At 52.2% G+C, this 20,609-nt stretch overlaps 1 protein-coding gene across 3 annotated transcripts in view; it reads left to right on the top strand.

Annotated features, from left to right (window-relative positions):
* Positions 1-20,609, top strand: part of LOC139382024 (disks large homolog 5-like) — a 152,594-nt gene that overhangs the window by 69,453 nt on the left and 62,532 nt on the right. For all 3 annotated transcript variants that reach the window (XM_071125952.1, XM_071125953.1, XM_071125954.1), the window contains exons 7-10: positions 887-987; positions 1,174-1,329; positions 18,874-19,072; positions 19,248-19,361. In XM_071125952.1, the coding sequence (XP_070982053.1) occupies positions 887-987; positions 1,174-1,329; positions 18,874-19,072; positions 19,248-19,361 (570 nt within the window). The remainder of the gene's footprint in view (positions 1-886; positions 988-1,173; positions 1,330-18,873; positions 19,073-19,247; positions 19,362-20,609) is intronic.

The raw sequence follows: 20,609 nt of genomic DNA, 5'->3' as shown, positions 1-20,609 counted from the left end.
TCTCTGTAACTGTCTTTCAACTACCCATCTCCCTCTCTGTAACTGTCTTTCAACTACCCATCTCCCTCTCTGTAACTGTCTTTCAACTACCCATGTAACTGTCTTTCAACTACCCATCTCCCTCTCTGTAACTGTTTTTCAACTACCCATCTCCCTCTCTGTAACTGTTTTTCAACTACCCATCTCCCTCTCTGTAACTGTCTTTCAACTACCCATCTCCCTCTCTGTAACTGTCTTTCAACTGCCCATCTCCCTCTCTGTAACTGTCTTTCAACTACCCATCTCTCTCTCTGTAACTGTCTTTCAACTACCCATCTCCCTCTCTGTAACTGTCTTTCAACTACCCATCTCCCTCTCTGTAACTGTCTTTCAACTACCCATCTCCCTCTCTGTAACTGTCTTTCAACTACCCATGTAACTGTCTTTCAACTACCCATCTCCCTCTCTGTAACTGTTTTTCAACTACCCATCTCCCTCTCTGTAACTGTTTTTCAACTACCCATCTCCCTCTCTGTAACTGTCTTTCAACTACCCATGTAACTGTCTTTCAACTACCCATCTCCCTCTCTGTAACTGTCTTTCAACTACCCATCTCCCTCTCTGTAACTGTTTTTCAACTACCCATCTCCCTCTCTGTAACTGTTTTTCAACTACCCATCTCCCTCTCTGTAACTGTTTTTCAACTACCCATCTCCCTCTCTGTAACTGTTTTTCAACTACCCATCTCCCTCTCTGTAACTGTCCTATCATAAAACAATACAAAATATCTCAAAACATTTATGTTTTAGTCATTTAGAATGGACTCTTATCCAGAGCAACATACAGTCAGTGCATTAAACGTTCAGTATTGACATTTTTCATAAAATGATTGAGCTCTCTGTTCCAGGTGATGAGAGATGGGTCGTCAGAGATCCTCAACAAGCTGTATGACACAGCTATGGACAAGCTAGAGGGCACCAAGAGAGACTACGAGGCTTTGAGGAAGAGGTACAACAACAAGACAACGTATATCATTTAATTGTTATATTACTATATTGTACTAGTGATCCTGTCTTGATGAGCACGACCCCCCCAAGGGAGCTAGCCTTGCAGCCGTTGATTGTGTGCAGGACTCCAGTCCAGAAGGTTGTGGACATGCTCACTCTCCCTTCGTGTTTCATTATATTATTCTAGGTTCAATGAGAAGACAGCCAACCACAGCACAGACCTGAGCCGTCTGGAGCAGGCGGAGGAGGAGAACAGGAGGCTACAGAAACAGGTGGACATGTTGTTGAAGCAGAGAGACGCTGCTACACACTACCAACAACAGTACTCTACCTCTATGAGGAGGTAAGAGACACACACACACACACACACACACACACACACACACACACACACACACGGAGGTCAACTTTAATTGCCTGTCTATATAATGGGATACAATATTATCACAATACTTAGGTGCCTGTATGTATTGTGTTTTATTTTTATTTACCCTTATTTTACCAGGTAAGTTGACTGAGAACACATTCTCATTTACAGCAACGACCTGGGGAATAGTTAAAGGGGAGAGGAGGGGGGATGAATGAGCCAATTGGAAGCATGGGATGGTTAGGTGGCCATGATGGTATGAGGGCCAGATTGGGAATTTAGCCAGGACACCAGGGTTAACCCCCCTGCTCTTATGATAAGTGCCATGGGATCTTTAGTGACCACAGAGAGTCAGGACACCTGTTTAACGTCCCATCTGAAAGACAGCACCCTACACAGGGCAATGTCCCCAATCAATGCCCTGGGGCATTGGGATATTTTATTTTAGCCCAGAGGAAAGAGTACCTCCTACTGGCCCTCCAACACTACCTCCAGCAAGAGGTAGCTAATGCTACCTAGCAAAAATAAATACATCAAAACTTGGAGTCAATAATATTGTCCAAAATAATTTTATGATGTGTAACCATCTGTTTTTTACCCCCCATCACTACTGCATAAGTGTTCATAAGTGTTCATAACTGTTCATAAATCACTCAGGAGTGCTTGAAGTAATTCAATCCAGAGGAAATGAAGGCCTGTGACTGCAGATCTATGCTACTTAGTTTAAGAGTTTCCGTTGTGATGCCGACTGGCCAAGATTCATCATATGTTGCTTTTCTTATCAGATGTTGCTCTATTTTTACCAAGTTATTTTTACTGTGAGCTATTTTATGTCTTCTCATTCACTTAAAAGGGCTGCTGTTTGTTTGTATCGTACTTCATCCCCTTATCTCCACCTCTCTCCTGTCACTTCAACTATCCTCTTCTAGTTCCACCTCTCTCCCCCTGTCCTGTTACTGTGTCAGGTTTGACTCCACCTCTCTCCCCCTGTCCTGTTACTGTGTCAGGTTTGACTCCACCTCTCTCTCCCTGTCCTGTTACTGTGTCAGGTTTGACTCCACCTCTCTCCCCCTGTCCTGTTACTGTGTCAGGTTTGACTCCACCTCTCTCCCCCTGTCCTGTTACTGTGTCAGGTTTGACTCCACCTCTCTCCCCCTGTCCTGTTACTGTGTCAGGTTTGACTCCACCTCTCTCTCCCTGTCCTGTTACTGTGTCAGGTTTGACTCCACCTCTCTCCCCCTGTCCTGTTACTGTGTCAGGTTTGACTCGACCTCTCTCCCCCTGTCCTGTTACTGTGTCAGGTTTGACTCCACCTCTCTCCCCCTGTCCTGTTACTGTGTCAGGTTTGACTCCACCTCTCTCCCCCTGTCCTGTTACTGTGTCAGGTTTGACTCCACCTCTCTCCCCCTGTCCTGTTACTGTGTCAGGTTTGACTCCACCTCTCTCCCCCTGTCCTGTTACTGTGTCAGGTTTGACTCCACCTCTCTCCCCCTGTCCTGTTACTGTGTCAGGTTTGACTCCACCTCTCTCCCCCTGTCCTGTCACTGTGTCAGGTTTGACTCCACCTCTCTCCCCCTGTCCTGTTACTGTGTCAGGTTTGACTCCACCTCTCTCCCCCTGTCCTGTTACTGTGTCAGGTTTGACTCCACCTCTCTCCCCCTGTCCTGTTACTGTGTCAGGTTTGACTCCACCTCTCTCTCCCTGTCCTGTTACTGTGTCAGGTTTGACTCCACCTCTCTCCCCCTGTCCTGTTACTGTGTCAGGTTTGACTCCACCTCTCTCCCCCTGTCCTGTTACTGTGTCAGGTTTGACTCCACCTCTCTCTCCCTGGCCTGTTACTGTGTCAGGTTTGACTCCACCTCTCTCCCCCTGTCCTGTTACTGTGTCAGGTTTGACTCCACCTCTCTCCCCCTGTCCTGTCACTGTGTCAGGTTTGACTCCACCTCTCTCTCCCTGTCCTGTTACTGTGTCAGGTTTGACTCGACCTCTCTCCCCCTGTCCTGTTACTGTGTCAGGTTTGACTCCACCTCTCTCCCCCTGTCCTGTTACTGTGTCAGGTTTGACTCCACCTCTCTCCCCCTGTCCTGTTACTGTGTCAGGTTTGACTCCACTTCTCTCCCCCTGTCCTGTTACTGTGTCATGTTTGACTCGACCTCTCTCCCCCTGTCCTGTTACTGTGTCAGGTTTGACTCCACCTCTCTCCCCCTGTCCTGTTACTGTGTCAGGTTTGACTCCACCTCTCTCTCGCTGTCCTGTTACTGTGTCAGGTTTGACTCAACCTCTCTCCCCCTGTCCTGTTACTGTGTCAGGTTTGACTCCACCTCTCTCCCCCTGTCCTGTTACTGTGTCAGGTTTGACTCCACCTCTCTCCCCCTGTCCTGTTACTGTGTCAGGTTTGACTCCACCTCTCTCCCCCTGTCCTGTTACTGTGTCAGGTTTGACTCGACCTCTCTCCCCCTGTCCTGTTACTGTGTCAGGTTTGACTCCACCTCTCTCCCTCTGTCCTGTTACTGTGTCAGGTTTGACTCCACCTCTCTCCCCCTGTCCTGTTACTGTGTCAGGTTTGACTCGACCTCTCTCCCCCTGTCCTGTTACTGTGTCAGGTTTGACTCCACCTCTCTCTCCCTGTCCTGTTACTGTGTCAGGTTTGACTCGACCTCTCTCCCCCTGTCCTGTTACTGTGTCAGGTTTGACTCCACCTCTCTCCCCCTGTCCTGTTACTGTGTCAGGTTTGACTCGACCTCTCTCCCCCTGTCCTGTTACTGTGTCAGGTTTGACTCCACCTCTCTCCCCCTGTCCTGTTACTGTGTCAGGTTTGACTCCACCTCTCTCCCCCTGTCCTGTTACTGTGTCAGGTTTGACTCCACTTCTCTCCCCCTGTCCTGTTACTGTGTCATGTTTGACTCGACCTCTCTCCCCCTGTCATGTTACTGTGTCAGGTTTGACTCCACCTCTCTCCCCCTGTCCTGTTACTGTGTCAGGTTTGACTCCACCTCTCTCTCGCTGTCCTGTTACTGTGTCAGGTTTGACTCAACCTCTCTCCCCCTGTCCTGTTACTGTGTCAGGTTTGACTCCACCTCTCTCCCCCTGTCCTGTTACTGTGTCAGGTTTGACTCCACCTCTCTCCCCCTGTCCTGTTACTGTGTCAGGTTTGACTCCACCTCTCTCCCCCTGTCCTGTTACTGTGTCAGGTTTGACTCGACCTCTCTCCCCCTGTCCTGTTACTGTGTCAGGTTTGACTCCACCTCTCTCCCTCTGTCCTGTTACTGTGTCAGGTTTGACTCCACCTCTCTCCCCCTGTCCTGTTACTGTGTCAGGTTTGACTCCACCTCTCTCCCCCTGTCCTGTCACTGTGTCAGGTTTGACTCCACCTCTCTCCCCCTGTCCTGTTACTGTGTCAGGTTTGACTCCACCTCTCTCCCCCTGTCCTGTTACTGTGTCAGGTTTGACTCCACCTCTCTCCCCCTGTCCTGTTACTGTGTCAGGTTTGACTCCACCTCTCTCTCCCTGTCCTGTTACTGTGTCAGGTTTGACTCCACCTCTCTCCCCCTGTCCTGTTACTGTGTCAGGTTTGACTCCACCTCTCTCCCCCTGTCCTGTTACTGTGTCAGGTTTGACTCCACCTCTCTCTCCCTGGCCTGTTACTGTGTCAGGTTTGACTCCACCTCTCTCCCCCTGTCCTGTTACTGTGTCAGGTTTGACTCCACCTCTCTCCCCCTGTCCTGTCACTGTGTCAGGTTTGACTCCACCTCTCTCTCCCTGTCCTGTTACTGTGTCAGGTTTGACTCGACCTCTCTCCCCCTGTCCTGTTACTGTGTCAGGTTTGACTCCACCTCTCTCCCCCTGTCCTGTTACTGTGTCAGGTTTGACTCCACCTCTCTCCCCCTGTCCTGTTACTGTGTCAGGTTTGACTCCACTTCTCTCCCCCTGTCCTGTTACTGTGTCATGTTTGACTCGACCTCTCTCCCCCTGTCCTGTTACTGTGTCAGGTTTGACTCCACCTCTCTCCCCCTGTCCTGTTACTGTGTCAGGTTTGACTCCACCTCTCTCTCGCTGTCCTGTTACTGTGTCAGGTTTGACTCAACCTCTCTCCCCCTGTCCTGTTACTGTGTCAGGTTTGACTCCACCTCTCTCCCCCTGTCCTGTTACTGTGTCAGGTTTGACTCCACCTCTCTCCCCCTGTCCTGTTACTGTGTCAGGTTTGACTCCACCTCTCTCCCCCTGTCCTGTTACTGTGTCAGGTTTGACTCGACCTCTCTCCCCCTGTCCTGTTACTGTGTCAGGTTTGACTCCACCTCTCTCCCTCTGTCCTGTTACTGTGTCAGGTTTGACTCCACCTCTCTCCCCCTGTCCTGTTACTGTGTCAGGTTTGACTCGACCTCTCTCCCCCTGTCCTGTTACTGTGTCAGGTTTGACTCCACCTCTCTCTCCCTGTCCTGTTACTGTGTCAGGTTTGACTCGACCTCTCTCCCCCTGTCCTGTTACTGTGTCAGGTTTGACTCCACCTCTCTCCCCCTGTCCTGTTACTGTGTCAGGTTTGACTCGACCTCTCTCCCCCTGTCCTGTTACTGTGTCAGGTTTGACTCCACCTCTCTCCCCCTGTCCTGTTACTGTGTCAGGTTTGACTCCACCTCTCTCCCCCTGTCCTGTTACTGTGTCAGGTTTGACTCCACTTCTCTCCCCCTGTCCTGTTACTGTGTCATGTTTGACTCGACCTCTCTCCCCCTGTCATGTTACTGTGTCAGGTTTGACTCCACCTCTCTCCCCCTGTCCTGTTACTGTGTCAGGTTTGACTCCACCTCTCTCTCGCTGTCCTGTTACTGTGTCAGGTTTGACTCAACCTCTCTCCCCCTGTCCTGTTACTGTGTCAGGTTTGACTCCACCTCTCTCCCCCTGTCCTGTTACTGTGTCAGGTTTGACTCCACCTCTCTCCCCCTGTCCTGTTACTGTGTCAGGTTTGACTCCACCTCTCTCCCCCTGTCCTGTTACTGTGTCAGGTTTGACTCGACCTCTCTCCCCCTGTCCTGTTACTGTGTCAGGTTTGACTCCACCTCTCTCCCTCTGTCCTGTTACTGTGTCAGGTTTGACTCCACCTCTCTCCCCCTGTCCTGTTACTGTGTCAGGTTTGACTCGACCTCTCTCCCCCTGTCCTGTTACTGTGTCAGGTTTGACTCCACCTCTCTCTCCCTGTCCTGTTACTGTGTCAGGTTTGACTCGACCTCTCTCCCCCTGTCCTGTTACTGTGTCAGGTTTGACTCCACCTCTCTCCCCCTGTCCTGTTACTGTGTCAGGTTTGACTCCACCTCTCTCCCCCTGTCCTGTTACTGTGTCAGGTTTGACTCCACCTCTCTCTCCCTGTCCTGTTACTGTGTCAGGTTTGACTCCACCTCTCTCCCCCTGTCCTGTTACTGTGTCAGGTTTGACTCGACCTCTCTCCCCCTGTCCTGTTACTGTGTCAGGTTTGACTCCACCTCTCTCCCCCTGTCCTGTTACTGTGTCAGGTTTGACTCCACTTCTCTCCCCCTGTCCTGTTACTGTGTCAGGTTTGACTCCACCTCTCTCCCCCTGTCCTGTTACTGTGTCAGGTTTGACTCCACCTCTCTCCCCCTGTCCTGTTACTGTGTCAGGTTTGACTCCACCTCTCTCTCCCTGTCCTGTTACTGTGTCAGGTTTGACTCCACCTCTCTCCCCCTGTCCTGTTACTGTGTCAGGTTTGACTCCACCTCTCTCCCCCTGTCCTGTTACTGTGTCAGGTTTGACTCGACCTCTCTCCCCCTGTCCTGTTACTGTGTCAGGTTTGACTCCACCTCTCTCCCTCTGTCCTGTTACTGTGTCAGGTTTGACTCCACCTCTCTCCCCCTGTCCTGTTACTGTGTCAGGTTTGACTCGACCTCTCTCCCCCTGTCCTGTTACTGTGTCAGGTTTGACTCCACCTCTCTCCCTCTGTCCTGTTACTGTGTCAGGTTTGACTCCACCTCTCTCCCCCTGTCCTGTTACTGTGTCAGGTTTGACTCGACCTCTCTCCCCCTGTCCTGTTACTGTGTCAGGTTTGACTCCACCTCTCTCTCCCTGTCCTGTTACTGTGTCAGGTTTGACTCGACCTCTCTCCCCCTGTCCTGTTACTGTGTCAGGTTTGACTCCACCTCTCTCCCCCTGTCCTGTTACTGTGTCAGGTTTGACTCGACCTCTCTCCCCCTGTCCTGTTACTGTGTCAGGTTTGACTCCACCTCTCTCCCCCTGTCCTGTTACTGTGTCAGGTTTGACTCCACCTCTCTCCCCCTGTCCTGTTACTGTGTCAGGTTTGACTCCACTTCTCTCCCCCTGTCCTGTTACTGTGTCATGTTTGACTCGACCTCTCTCCCCCTGTCATGTTACTGTGTCAGGTTTGACTCCACCTCTCTCCCCCTGTCCTGTTACTGTGTCAGGTTTGACTCCACCTCTCTCTCGCTGTCCTGTTACTGTGTCAGGTTTGACTCAACCTCTCTCCCCCTGTCCTGTTACTGTGTCAGGTTTGACTCCACCTCTCTCCCCCTGTCCTGTTACTGTGTCAGGTTTGACTCCACCTCTCTCCCCCTGTCCTGTTACTGTGTCACTGTGTCAGTTTGACTCCACCTCTCTCCCCCTGTCCTGTTACTGTGTCAGGTTTGACTCGACCTCTCTCCCCCTGTCCTGTTACTGTGTCAGGTTTGACTCCACCTCTCTCCCTCTGTCCTGTTACTGTGTCAGGTTTGACTCCACCTCTCTCCCCCTGTCCTGTTACTGTGTCAGGTTTGACTCGACCTCTCTCCCCCTGTCCTGTTACTGTGTCAGGTTTGACTCCACCTCTCTCTCCCTGTCCTGTTACTGTGTCAGGTTTGACTCGACCTCTCTCCCCCTGTCCTGTTACTGTGTCAGGTTTGACTCCACCTCTCTCCCCCTGTCCTGTTACTGTGTCAGGTTTGACTCCACCTCTCTCCCCCTGTCCTGTTACTGTGTCAGGTTTGACTCCACCTCTCTCTCCCTGTCCTGTTACTGTGTCAGGTTTGACTCCACCTCTCTCCCCCTGTCCTGTTACTGTGTCAGGTTTGACTCGACCTCTCTCCCCCTGTCCTGTTACTGTGTCAGGTTTGACTCCACCTCTCTCCCCCTGTCCTGTTACTGTGTCAGGTTTGACTCCACTTCTCTCCCCCTGTCCTGTTACTGTGTCAGGTTTGACTCCACCTCTCTCCCCCTGTCCTGTTACTGTGTCAGGTTTGACTCCACCTCTCTCCCCCTGTCCTGTTACTGTGTCAGGTTTGACTCCACCTCTCTCTCCCTGTCCTGTTACTGTGTCAGGTTTGACTCCACCTCTCTCCCCCTGTCCTGTTACTGTGTCAGGTTTGACTCCACCTCTCTCCCCCTGTCCTGTTACTGTGTCAGGTTTGACTCGACCTCTCTCCCCCTGTCCTGTTACTGTGTCAGGTTTGACTCCACTTCTCTCCCCCTGTCCTGTTACTGTGTCAGGTTTGACTCCACCTCTCTCCCCCTGTCCTGTTACTGTGTCAGGTTTGACTCCACCTCTCTCCCCCTGTCCTGTTACTGTGTCAGGTTTGACTCCACCTCTCTCCCCCTGTCCTGTTACTGTGTCAGGTTTGACTCCACCTCTCTCCCCCTTTCCTGTTACTGTGTCAGGTTTGACTCCACCTCTCTCCCCCTGTCCTGTTACTGTGTCAGGTTTGACTCCACCTCTCTCCCCCTGTCCTGTTACTGTGTCAGGTTTGACTCCACCTCTCTCTCCCTGTCCTGTTACTGTGTCAGGTTTGACTCCACCTCTCTCCCCCTGTCCTGTTACTGTGTCAGGTTTGACTCGACCTCTCTCCCCCTGTCCTGTTACTGTGTCAGGTTTGACTCCACCTCTCTCCCCCTGTCCTGTTACTGTGTCAGGTTTGACTCCACCTCTCTCCCCCTGTCCTGTTACTGTGTCAGGTTTGACTCCACCTCTCTCCCCCTGTCCTGTTACTGTGTCAGGTTTGACTCCACCTCTCTCCCCCTGTCCTGTTACTGTGTCAGGTTTGACTCCACCTCTCTCCCCCTGTCCTGTTACTGTGTCAGGTTTGACTCCACCTCTCTCCCCCTGTCCTGTCACTGTGTCAGGTTTGACTCCACCTCTCTCCCCCTGTCCTGTTACTGTGTCAGGTTTGACTCCACCTCTCTCCCCCTGTCCTGTTACTGTGTCAGGTTTGACTCCACCTCTCTCCCCCTGTCCTGTCACTGTGTCAGGTTTGACTCCACCTCTCTCCCCCTGTCCTGTTACTGTGTCAGGTTTGACTCCACCTCTCTCCCCCTGTCCTGTTACTGTGTCAGGTTTGACTCCACCTCTCTCCCCCTGTCCTGTTACTGTGTCAGGTTTGACTCCACTTCTCTCCCCCTGTCCTGTTACTGTGTCAGGTTTGACTCCACCTCTCTCCCCCTGTCCTGTTACTGTGTCAGGTTTGACTCCACCTCTCTCCCCCTGTCCTGTTACTGTGTCAGGTTTGACTCCACCTCTCTCTCCCTGTCCTGTTACTGTGTCAGGTTTGACTCCACCTCTCTCCCCCTGTCCTGTTACTGTGTCAGGTTTGACTCCACCTCTCTCCCCCTGTCCTGTTACTGTGTCAGGTTTGACTCGACCTCTCTCCCCCTTTCCTGTTACTGTGTCAGGTTTGACTCCACTTCTCTCCCCCTGTCCTGTTACTGTGTCAGGTTTGACTCCACCTCTCTCCCCCTGTCCTGTTACTGTGTCAGGTTTGACTCCACCTCTCTCCCCCTGTCCTGTTACTGTGTCAGGTTTGACTCCACCTCTCTCCCCCTGTCCTGTTACTGTGTCAGGTTTGACTCCACCTCTCTCCCCCTGTCCTGTTACTGTGTCAGGTTTGACTCCACCTCTCTCCCCCTGTCCTGTTACTGTGTCAGGTTTGACTCCACCTCTCTCTCCCTGTCCTGTTACTGTGTCAGGTTTGACTCCACCTCTCTCCCCCTGTCCTGTTACTGTGTCAGGTTTGACTCCACCTCTCTCCCCCTGTCCTGTTACTGTGTCAGGTTTGACTCCACCTCTCTCCCCCTGTCCTGTTACTGTGTCAGGTTTGACTCGACCTCTCTCCCCCTGTCCTGTTACTGTGTCAGGTTTGACTCCACCTCTCTCCCCCTGTCCTGTTACTGTGTCAGGTTTGACTCCACCTCTCTCCCCCTGTCCTGTTACTGTGTCAGGTTTGACTCCACCTCTCTCCCCCTGTCCTGTTACTGTGTCAGGTTTGACTCCACCTCTCTCCCCCTGTCCTGTTACTGTGTCAGGTTTGACTCCACCTCTCTCTCCCTGTCCTGTTACTGTGTCAGGTTTGACTCGACCTCTCTCCCCCTGTCCTGTTACTGTGTCAGGTTTGACTCCACCTCTCTCCCCCTGTCCTGTTACTGTGTCAGGTTTGACTCCACCTCTCTCCCCCTGTCCTGTTACTGTGTCAGGTTTGACTCCACCTCTCTCTCCCTGTCCTGTTACTGTGTCAGGTTTGACTCCACCTCTCTCCCCCTGTCCTGTTACTGTGTCAGGTTTGACTCCACCTCTCTCCCCCTGTCCTGTTACTGTGTCAGGTTTGACTCCACCTCTCTCCCCCTGTCCTGTTACTGTGTCAGGTTTGACTCCACTTCTCTCCCCCTGTCCTGTTACTGTGTCAGGTTTGACTCCACCTCTCTCCCCCTGTCCTGTTACTGTGTCAGGTTTGACTCCACCTCTCTCCCCCTGTCCTGTTACTGTGTCAGGTTTGACTCCACCTCTCTCTCCCTGTCCTGTTACTGTGTCAGGTTTGACTCCACCTCTCTCCCCCTGTCCTGTTACTGTGTCAGGTTTGACTCCACCTCTCTCCCCCTGTCCTGTTACTGTGTCAGGTTTGACTCCACCTCTCTCCCCCTGTCCTGTTACTGTGTCAGGTTTGACTCCACTTCTCTCCCCCTGTCCTGTTACTGTGTCAGGTTTGACTCCACCTCTCTCCCCCTGTCCTGTTACTGTGTCAGGTTTGACTCCACCTCTCTCCCCCTGTCCTGTTACTGTGTCAGGTTTGACTCCACCTCTCTCCCCCTGTCCTGTTACTGTGTCAGGTTTGACTCCACCTCTCTCCCCCTGTCCTGTTACTGTGTCAGGTTTGACTCCACCTCTCTCCCCCTGTCCTGTTACTGTGTCAGGTTTGACTCCACCTCTCTCCCCCTGTCCTGTTACTGTGTCAGGTTTGACTCCACCTCTCTCTCCCTGTCCTGTTACTGTGTCAGGTTTGACTCCACCTCTCTCCCCCTGTCCTGTTACTGTGTCAGGTTTGACTCGACCTCTCTCCCCCTGTCCTGTTACTGTGTCAGGTTTGACTCCACCTCTCTCCCCCTGTCCTGTTACTGTGTCAGGTTTGACTCCACCTCTCTCCCCCTGTCCTGTTACTGTGTCAGGTTTGACTCCACCTCTCTCCCCCTGTCCTGTTACTGTGTCAGGTTTGACTCCACCTCTCTCCCCCTGTCCTGTTACTGTGTCAGGTTTGACTCCACCTCTCTCCCCCTGTCCTGTTACTGTGTCAGGTTTGACTCCACCTCTCTCCCCCTGTCCTGTTACTGTGTCAGGTTTGACTCCACCTCTCTCCCCCTGTCCTGTTACTGCGTCAGGTTTGACTCCACTTCTCTCCCCCTGTCCTGTTACTGTGTCAGGTTTGACTCCACCTCTCTCCCCCTGTCCTGTTACTGTGTCAGGTTTGACTCCACCTCTCTCCCCCTGTCCTGTTACTGTGTCAGGTTTGACTCCACCTCTCTCTCCCTGTCCTGTTACTGTGTCAGGTTTGACTCCACCTCTCTCCCCCTGTCCTGTTACTGTGTCAGGTTTGACTCCACCTCTCTCCCCCTGTCCTGTTACTGTGTCAGGTTTGACTCGACCTCTCTCCCCCTTTCCTGTTACTGTGTCAGGTTTGACTCCACTTCTCTCCCCCTGTCCTGTTACTGTGTCAGGTTTGACTCCACCTCTCTCCCCCTGTCCTGTTACTGTGTCAGGTTTGACTCCACCTCTCTCCCCCTGTCCTGTTACTGTGTCAGGTTTGACTCCACCTCTCTCCCCCTGTCCTGTTACTGTGTCAGGTTTGACTCCACCTCTCTCTCCCTGTCCTGTTACTGTGTCAGGTTTGACTCCACCTCTCTCCCCCTGTCCTGTTACTGTGTCAGGTTTGACTCGACCTCTCTCCCCCTGTCCTGTTACTGTGTCAGGTTTGACTCCACCTCTCTCCCCCTGTCCTGTTACTGTGTCAGGTTTGACTCCACCTCTCTCCCCCTGTCCTGTTACTGTGTCAGGTTTGACTCCACCTCTCTCCCCCTGTCCTGTTACTGTGTCAGGTTTGACTCCACCTCTCTCCCCCTGTCCTGTTACTGTGTCAGGTTTGACTCCACCTCTCTCCCCCTGTCCTGTTACTGTGTCAGGTTTGACTCCACCTCTCTCCCCCTGTCCTGTCACTGTGTCAGGTTTGACTCCACCTCTCTCCCCCTGTCCTGTTACTGTGTCAGGTTTGACTCCACCTCTCTCCCCCTGTCCTGTTACTGTGTCAGGTTTGACTCCACCTCTCTCCCCCTGTCCTGTTACTGTGTCAGGTTTGACTCCACCTCTCTCTCCCTGTCCTGTTACTGTGTCAGGTTTGACTCGACCTCTCTCCCCCTGTCCTGTTACTGTGTCAGGTTTGACTCCACCTCTCTCCCCCTGTCCTGTTACTGTGTCAGGTTTGACTCCACCTCTCTCTCCCTGGCCTGTTACTGTGTCAGGTTTGACTCCACCTCTCTCCCCCTGTCCTGTTACTGTGTCAGGTTTGACTCCACCTCTCTCCCCCTGTCCTGTCACTGTGTCAGGTTTGACTCCACCTCTCTCTCCCTGTCCTGTTACTGTGTCAGGTTTGACTCGACCTCTCTCCCCCTGTCCTGTTACTGTGTCAGGTTTGACTCCACCTCTCTCCCCCTGTCCTGTTACTGTGTCAGGTTTGACTCCACCTCTCTCCCCCTGTCCTGTTACTGTGTCAGGTTTGACTCCACTTCTCTCCCCCTGTCCTGTTACTGTGTCATGTTTTACTCGACCTCTCTCCCCCTGTCCTGTTACTGTGTCAGGTTTGACTCCACCTCTCTCCCCCTGTCCTGTTACTGTGTCAGGTTTGACTCCACCTCTCTCTCGCTGTCCTGTTACTGTGTCAGGTTTGACTCAACCTCTCTCCCCCTGTCCTGTTACTGTGTCAGGTTTGACTCCACCTCTCTCCCCCTGTCCTGTTACTGTGTCAGGTTTGACTCCACCTCTCTCCCCCTGTCCTGTTACTGTGTCAGGTTTGACTCCACCTCTCTCCCCCTGTCCTGTTACTGTGTCAGGTTTGACTCGACCTCTCTCCCCCTGTCCTGTTACTGTGTCAGGTTTGACTCCACCTCTCTCCCTCTGTCCTGTTACTGTGTCAGGTTTGACTCCACCTCTCTCCCCCTGTCCTGTTACTGTTTCAGGTTTGACTCGACCTCTCTCCCCCTGTCCTGTTACTGTGTCAGGTTTGACTCCACCTCTCTCTCCCTGTCCTGTTACTGTGTCAGGTTTGACTCGACCTCTCTCCCCCTGTCCTGTTACTGTGTCAGGTTTGACTCCACCTCTCTCCCCCTGTCCTGTTACTGTGTCAGGTTTGACTCCACCTCTCTCCCCCTGTCCTGTTACTGTGTCAGGTTTGACTCCACCTCTCTCCCCCTGTCCTGTTACTGTGTCAGGTTTGACTCCACCTCTCTCCCCCTGTCCTGTTACTGTGTCAGGTTTGACTCCACTTCTCTCCCCCTGTCCTGTTACTGTGTCAGGTTTGACTCCACCTCTCTCCCCCTGTCCTGTTACTGTGTCAGGTTTGACTCCACCTCTCTCTCGCTGTCCTGTTACTGTGTCAGGTTTGACTCAACCTCTCTCCCCCTGTCCTGTTACTGTGTCAGGTTTGACTCCACCTCTCTCCCCCTGTCCTGTTACTGTGTCAGGTTTGACTCCACCTCTCTCCCCCTGTCCTGTTACTGTGTCAGGTTTGACTCCACCTCTCTCCCCCTGTCCTGTTACTGTGTCAGGTTTGACTCGACCTCTCTCCCCCTGTCCTGTTACTGTGTCAGGTTTGACTCCACCTCTCTCCCTCTGTCCTGTTACTGTGTCAGGTTTGACTCCACCTCTCTCCCCCTGTCCTGTTACTGTGTCAGGTTTGACTCGACCTCTCTCCCCCTGTCCTGTTACTGTGTCAGGTTTGACTCCACCTCTCTCTCCCTGTCCTGTTACTGTGTCAGGTTTGACTCGACCTCTCTCCCCCTGTCCTGTTACTGTGTCAGGTTTGACTCCACCTCTCTCCCCCTGTCCTGTTACTGTGTCAGGTTTGACTCCACCTCTCTCCCCCTGTCCTGTTACTGTGTCAGGTTTGACTCCACCTCTCTCTCCCTGTCCTGTTACTGTGTCAGGTTTGACTCCACCTCTCTCCCCCTGTCCTGTTACTGTGTCAGGTTTGACTCGACCTCTCTCCCCCTGTCCTGTTACTGTGTCAGGTTTGACTCCACCTCTCTCCCCCTGTCCTGTTACTGTGTCAGGTTTGACTCCACTTCTCTCCCCCTGTCCTGTTACTGTGTCAGGTTTGACTCCACCTCTCTCCCCCTGTCCTGTTACTGTGTCAGGTTTGACTCCACCTCTCTCCCCCTGTCCTGTTACTGTGTCAGGTTTGACTCCACCTCTCTCTCCCTGTCCTGTTACTGTGTCAGGTTTGACTCCACCTCTCTCCCCCTGTCCTGTTACTGTGTCAGGTTTGACTCCACCTCTCTCCCCCTGTCCTGTTACTGTGTCAGGTTTGACTCCACCTCTCTCCCCCTGTCCTGTTACTGTGTCAGGTTTGACTCGACCTCTCTCCCCCTGTCCTGTTACTGTGTCAGGTTTGACTCCACCTCTCTCCCCCTGTCCTGTTACTGTGTCAGGTTTGACTCCACCTCTCTCTCCCTGGCCTGTTACTGTGTCAGGTTTGACTCCACCTCTCTCCCCCTGTCCTGTTACTGTGTCAGGTTTGACTCCACCTCTCTCCCCCTGTCCTGTCACTGTGTCAGGTTTGACTCCACCTCTCTCTCCCTGTCCTGTTACTGTGTCAGGTTTGACTCGACCTCTCTCCCCCTGTCCTGTTACTGTGTCAGGTTTGACTCCACCTCTCTCCCCCTGTCCTGTTACTGTGTCAGGTTTGACTCCACCTCTCTCCCCCTGTCCTGTTACTGTGTCAGGTTTGACTCCACTTCTCTCCCCCTGTCCTGTTACTGTGTCATGTTTTACTCGACCTCTCTCCCCCTGTCCTGTTACTGTGTCAGGTTTGACTCCACCTCTCTCCCCCTGTCCTGTTACTGTGTCAGGTTTGACTCCACCTCTCTCTCGCTGTCCTGTTACTGTGTCAGGTTTGACTCAACCTCTCTCCCCCTTTCCTGTTACTGTGTCAGGTTTGACTCCACCTCTCTCCCCCTGTCCTGTTACTGTGTCAGGTTTGACTCCACCTCTCTCCCCCTGTCCTGTTACTGTGTCAGGTTTGACTCCACCTCTCTCCCCCTGTCCTGTTACTGTGTCAGGTTTGACTCGACCTCTCTCCCCCTGTCCTGTTACTGTGTCAGGTTTGACTCCACCTCTCTCCCTCTGTCCTGTTACTGTGTCAGGTTTGACTCCACCTCTCTCCCCCTGTCCTGTTACTGTTTCAGGTTTGACTCGACCTCTCTCCCCCTGTCCTGTTACTGTGTCAGGTTTGACTCCACCTCTCTCTCCCTGTCCTGTTACTGTGTCAGGTTTGACTCGACCTCTCTCCCCCTGTCCTGTTACTGTGTCAGGTTTGACTCCACCTCTCTCCCCCTGTCCTGTTACTGTGTCAGGTTTGACTCCACCTCTCTCCCCCTGTCCTGTTACTGTGTCAGGTTTGACTCCACCTCTCTCCCCCTGTCCTGTTACTGTGTCAGGTTTGACTCCACCTCTCTCCCCCTGTCCTGTTACTGTGTCAGGTTTGACTCCACTTCTCTCCCCCTGTCCTGTTACTGTGTCATGTTTGACTCGACCTCTCTCCCCCTGTCCTGTTACTGTGTCAGGTTTGACTCCACCTCTCTCCCCCTGTCCTGTTACTGTGTCAGGTTTGACTCCACCTCTCTCTCGCTGTCCTGTTACTGTGTCAGGTTTGACTCAACCTCTCTCCCCCTGTCCTGTTACTGTGTCAGGTTTGACTCCACCTCTCTCCCCCTGTCCTGTTACTGTGTCAGGTTTGACTCCACCTCTCTCCCCCTGTCCTGTTACTGTGTCAGGTTTGACTCCACCTCTCTCCCCCTGTCCTGTTACTGTGTCAGGTTTGACTCGACCTCTCTCCCCCTGTCCTGTTACTGTGTCAGGTTTGACTCCACCTCTCTCCCTCTGTCCTGTTACTGTGTCAGGTTTGACTCCACCTCTCTCCCCCTGTCCTGTTACTGTGTCAGGTTTGACTCGACCTCTCTCCCCCTGTCCTGTTACTGTGTCAGGTTTGACTCCACCTCTCTCTCCCTGTCCTGTTACTGTGTCAGGTTTGACTCGACCTCTCTCCCCCTGTCCTGTTACTGTGTCAGGTTTGACTCCACCTCTCTCCCCCTGTCCTGTTACTGTGTCAGGTTTGACTCCACCTCTCTCCCCCTGTCCTGTTACTGTGTCAGGTTTGACTCCACCTCTCTCTCCCTGTCCTGTTACTGTGTCAGGTTTGACTCCACCTCTCTCCCCCTGTCCTGTTACTGTGTCAGGTTTGACTCGACCTCTCTCCCCCTGTCCTGTTACTGTGTCAGGTTTGACTCCACCTCTCTCCCCCTGTCCTGTTACTGTGTCAGGTTTGACTCCACTTCTCTCCCCCTGTCCTGTTACTGTGTCAGGTTTGACTCCACCTCTCTCCCCCTGTCCTGTTACTGTGTCAGGTTTGACTCCACCTCTCTCCCCCTGTCCTGTTACTGTGTCAGGTTTGACTCCACCTCTCTCTCCCTGTCCTGTTACTGTGTCAGGTTTGACTCCACCTCTCTCCCCCTGTCCTGTTACTGTGTCAGGTTTGACTCCACCTCTCTCCCCCTGTCCTGTTACTGTGTCAGGTTTGACTCCACCTCTCTCCCCCTGTCCTGTTACTGTGTCAGGTTTGACTCCACTTCTCTCCCCCTGTCCTGTTACTGTGTCAGGTTTGACTCCACCTCTCTCCCCCTGTCCTGTTACTGTGTCAGGTTTGACTCGACCTCTCTCCCCCTGTCCTGTTACTGTGTCAGGTTTGACTCCACCTCTCTCCCCCTGTCCTGTTACTGTGTCAGGTTTGACTCCACCTCTCTCCCCCTGTCCTGTTACTGTGTCAGGTTTGACTCCACCTCTCTCCCCCTGTCCTGTTACTGTGTCAGGTTTGACTCGACCTCTCTCTCCCTGTCCTGTCACTGTGTCAGGTTTGACTCCACCTCTCTCCCCCTGTCCTGTTACTGTGTCAGGTTTGACTCCACCTCTCTCTCCCTGTCCTGTTACTGTGTCAGGTTTGACTCCACCTCTCTCCCCCTGTCCTGTTACTGTGTCAGGTTTGACTCCACTTCTCTCCCCCTGTCCTGTTACTGTGTCAGGTTTGACTCCACCTCTCTCCCCCTGTCCTGTTACTGTGTCAGGTTTGACTCCACCTCTCTCCCCCTGTCCTGTTACTGTGTCAGGTTTGACTCCACCTCTCTCCCCCTGTCCTGTTACTGTGTCAGGTTTGACTCCACCTCTCTCCCCCTGTCCTGTTACTGTGTCAGGTTTGACTCCACCTCTCTCCCCCTGTCCTGTTACTGTGTCAGGTTTGACTCCACCTCTCTCCCCCTGTCCTGTTACTGTGTCAGGTTTGACTCGACCTCTCTCTCCCTGTCCTGTTACTGTGTCAGGTTTGACTCCACCTCTCTCCCCCTGTCCTGTTACTGTGTCAGGTTTGACTCCACCTCTCTCTCCCTGTCCTGTTACTGTGTCAGGTTTGACTCCACCTCTCTCCCCCTGTCCTGTTACTGTGTCAGGTTTGACTCCACTTCTCTCCCCCTGTCCTGTTACTGTGTCAGGTTTGATTCCACCTCTCTCCCCCTGTCCTGTTACTGTGTCAGGTTTGACTCCACCTCTCTCTCCCTGTCCTGTTACTGTGTCAGGTTTGACTCCACCTCTCTCTCCCTGTCCTGTTACTGTGTCAGGTTTGACTCCACCTCTCTCCCCCTGTCCTGTTACTGTGTCAGGTTTGACTCGACCTCTCTCCCCCTGTCCTGTTACTGTGTCAGGTTTGACTCAACCTCTCTCTCCCTGTCCTGTTACTGTGTCAGGTTTGACTCCACCTCTCTCCCCCTGTCCTGTTACTGTGTCAGGTTTGACTCCACCTCTCTCCCCCTGTCCTGTTACTGTGTCAGGTTTGACTCGACCTCTCTCCCCCTGTCCTGTTACTGTGTCAGGTTTGACTCCACCTCTCTCCCCCTGTCCTGTTACTGTGTCAGGTTTGACTCGACCTCTCTCCCCCTGTTCTGTTACTGTGTCAGGTTTGACTCGACCCAGGCTGAGCTGTCGAAGGCTGCAGTGCAGAACAAGGAGCTACAGAGAGAGATGGAGCGGCTGCAGACAGAATCCACACGATTGAAGACCCAGCAGCTGAAGGCCGTTAAGGACTGTGAGAAGTACAAGGAGGAGAGGGACTCGGTCTTCAATGAGTACAGACTCATCATGAGTGAGAGGGACCAGGTCAGAGAGAGATATTTTTACTTTACCAGGTTTAGTGGATAGGGATAATGCACATTTCTATTCATTTGCCAGATTTAGCCAGGAGGCTTCTTTCCTTTTGTATAAATACTACATCAAGTATAATAGTAAAACCGTAATATCACTGTAATGCAGTAAAGTGTATTGTGTGGAGCAGGTGATCACAGAGGTGGACAAGCTCCAGACAGGGCTGGAGGTGGCTGAGGCCAAACTGAAGAACACCTCTTCAGAGAAGAGGATGACCAGCGAAGAGATGGAGGCACTACGTCAGGTAAGACAATGCCTCAATCTGTACCTCAATCTGTATGTAGTGTTAGCGGAGGTACACACTCAGAAATAAGGGTACAGTATTGTTCCCTGAGGTACCAAAAGATCAATATACTGTACACATAATGTTCCTTCAGCGGTACATGTATGATCTCACATGGTACTGTTCGGTACCTTTTAGGGCACATGTGTGGATAATCTAGTATAATGGTAGATTTTTGTACCCAATACTTTTATGTAAAGGTACAATCGTCACTCTCTCATTCTCAATGGTAGGTGAAGGGACATCTCCATTTCCAAGGTTACAAACGTATTTTGTGTACCCTCAGTTCTTGATGGTACTGATCTGTCGGCTTTGTCACGGTGGTGGTACCCTAAAAAGGCAAATTTGTACCATAATCATTATCATGTTTCCCAGCATGCTCTACTGCAGGTAGATTTTTAGGAATTGTTTTAATATCTGTATTTTTGCATTTACTTTGATTGGCTGATTAATCTTATGCTATAAAGATAAATAATAAACAGTTTTCTCAACTAGTCCAATCAGTTAGTTAGATTTATTGCACCCGTTACTGAAATGGTTGTTCCAGTTTAAATGGTTTGGTCGTCTCCTAACCCTGTCAGTCATTCTGAATGCAGATTGCAGGTGAATAGAAAATGCCAACTGTTGGCTATCCTAACTCTGGCTTGATTCATATAGAAATTACACATCACTTTCCAAGCCAGCCTAATGTGACTTACAGGGCTGATGTGGCCAGTAAACCAGGAATTTCAGGCCACTGTAGTGTAAAACTAGGTCTTAAAATAAGGCCTTATGAGATAGTGGGAGGAGCTATAGGAGGACGGGGTAATTGTAGTGGCATGTATGGAATGGTATCAAACATATGGAAACCCGCCCAGGTTCTGTCGTAACCGGCCGTGACCGGCAGGTCCGTGGGGCGACGCACAATTGGCCTAGCGTCGTCCGGGTTAGGGAGGGGTTGGCCGGTAGGGATATCCTTGTCTCATCGCGCACCAGCGACTCCTGTGGCGGGCCGGGCGCAGTGCACACTAACCAAGGTTGCCAGGTGCACAGTGTTTCCTCCGACACATTGGTGCGGCTGGCTTCCGGGTTGGATGCGCGCTGTGTTAAGAAGCAGTGCGGTTTGGTTGGGTTGTGTATCGGAGGACGTATGACTTTCAACTTTCGTCTCTCCCGAGCCCGTACGGGAGATGTAGCGATGAGACAAGATAGTAGCTACTAACAATTGGA

The sequence above is a fragment of the Oncorhynchus clarkii genome, chromosome 23, assembly GCF_045791955.1.
Source record: "Oncorhynchus clarkii lewisi isolate Uvic-CL-2024 chromosome 23, UVic_Ocla_1.0, whole genome shotgun sequence".
NCBI classification, from domain to species: domain Eukaryota; kingdom Metazoa; phylum Chordata; class Actinopteri; order Salmoniformes; family Salmonidae; genus Oncorhynchus; species Oncorhynchus clarkii.
Note: the sequence above shows the minus strand (reverse complement) of the source record. Positions and strands in the feature narration are given on the sequence as shown.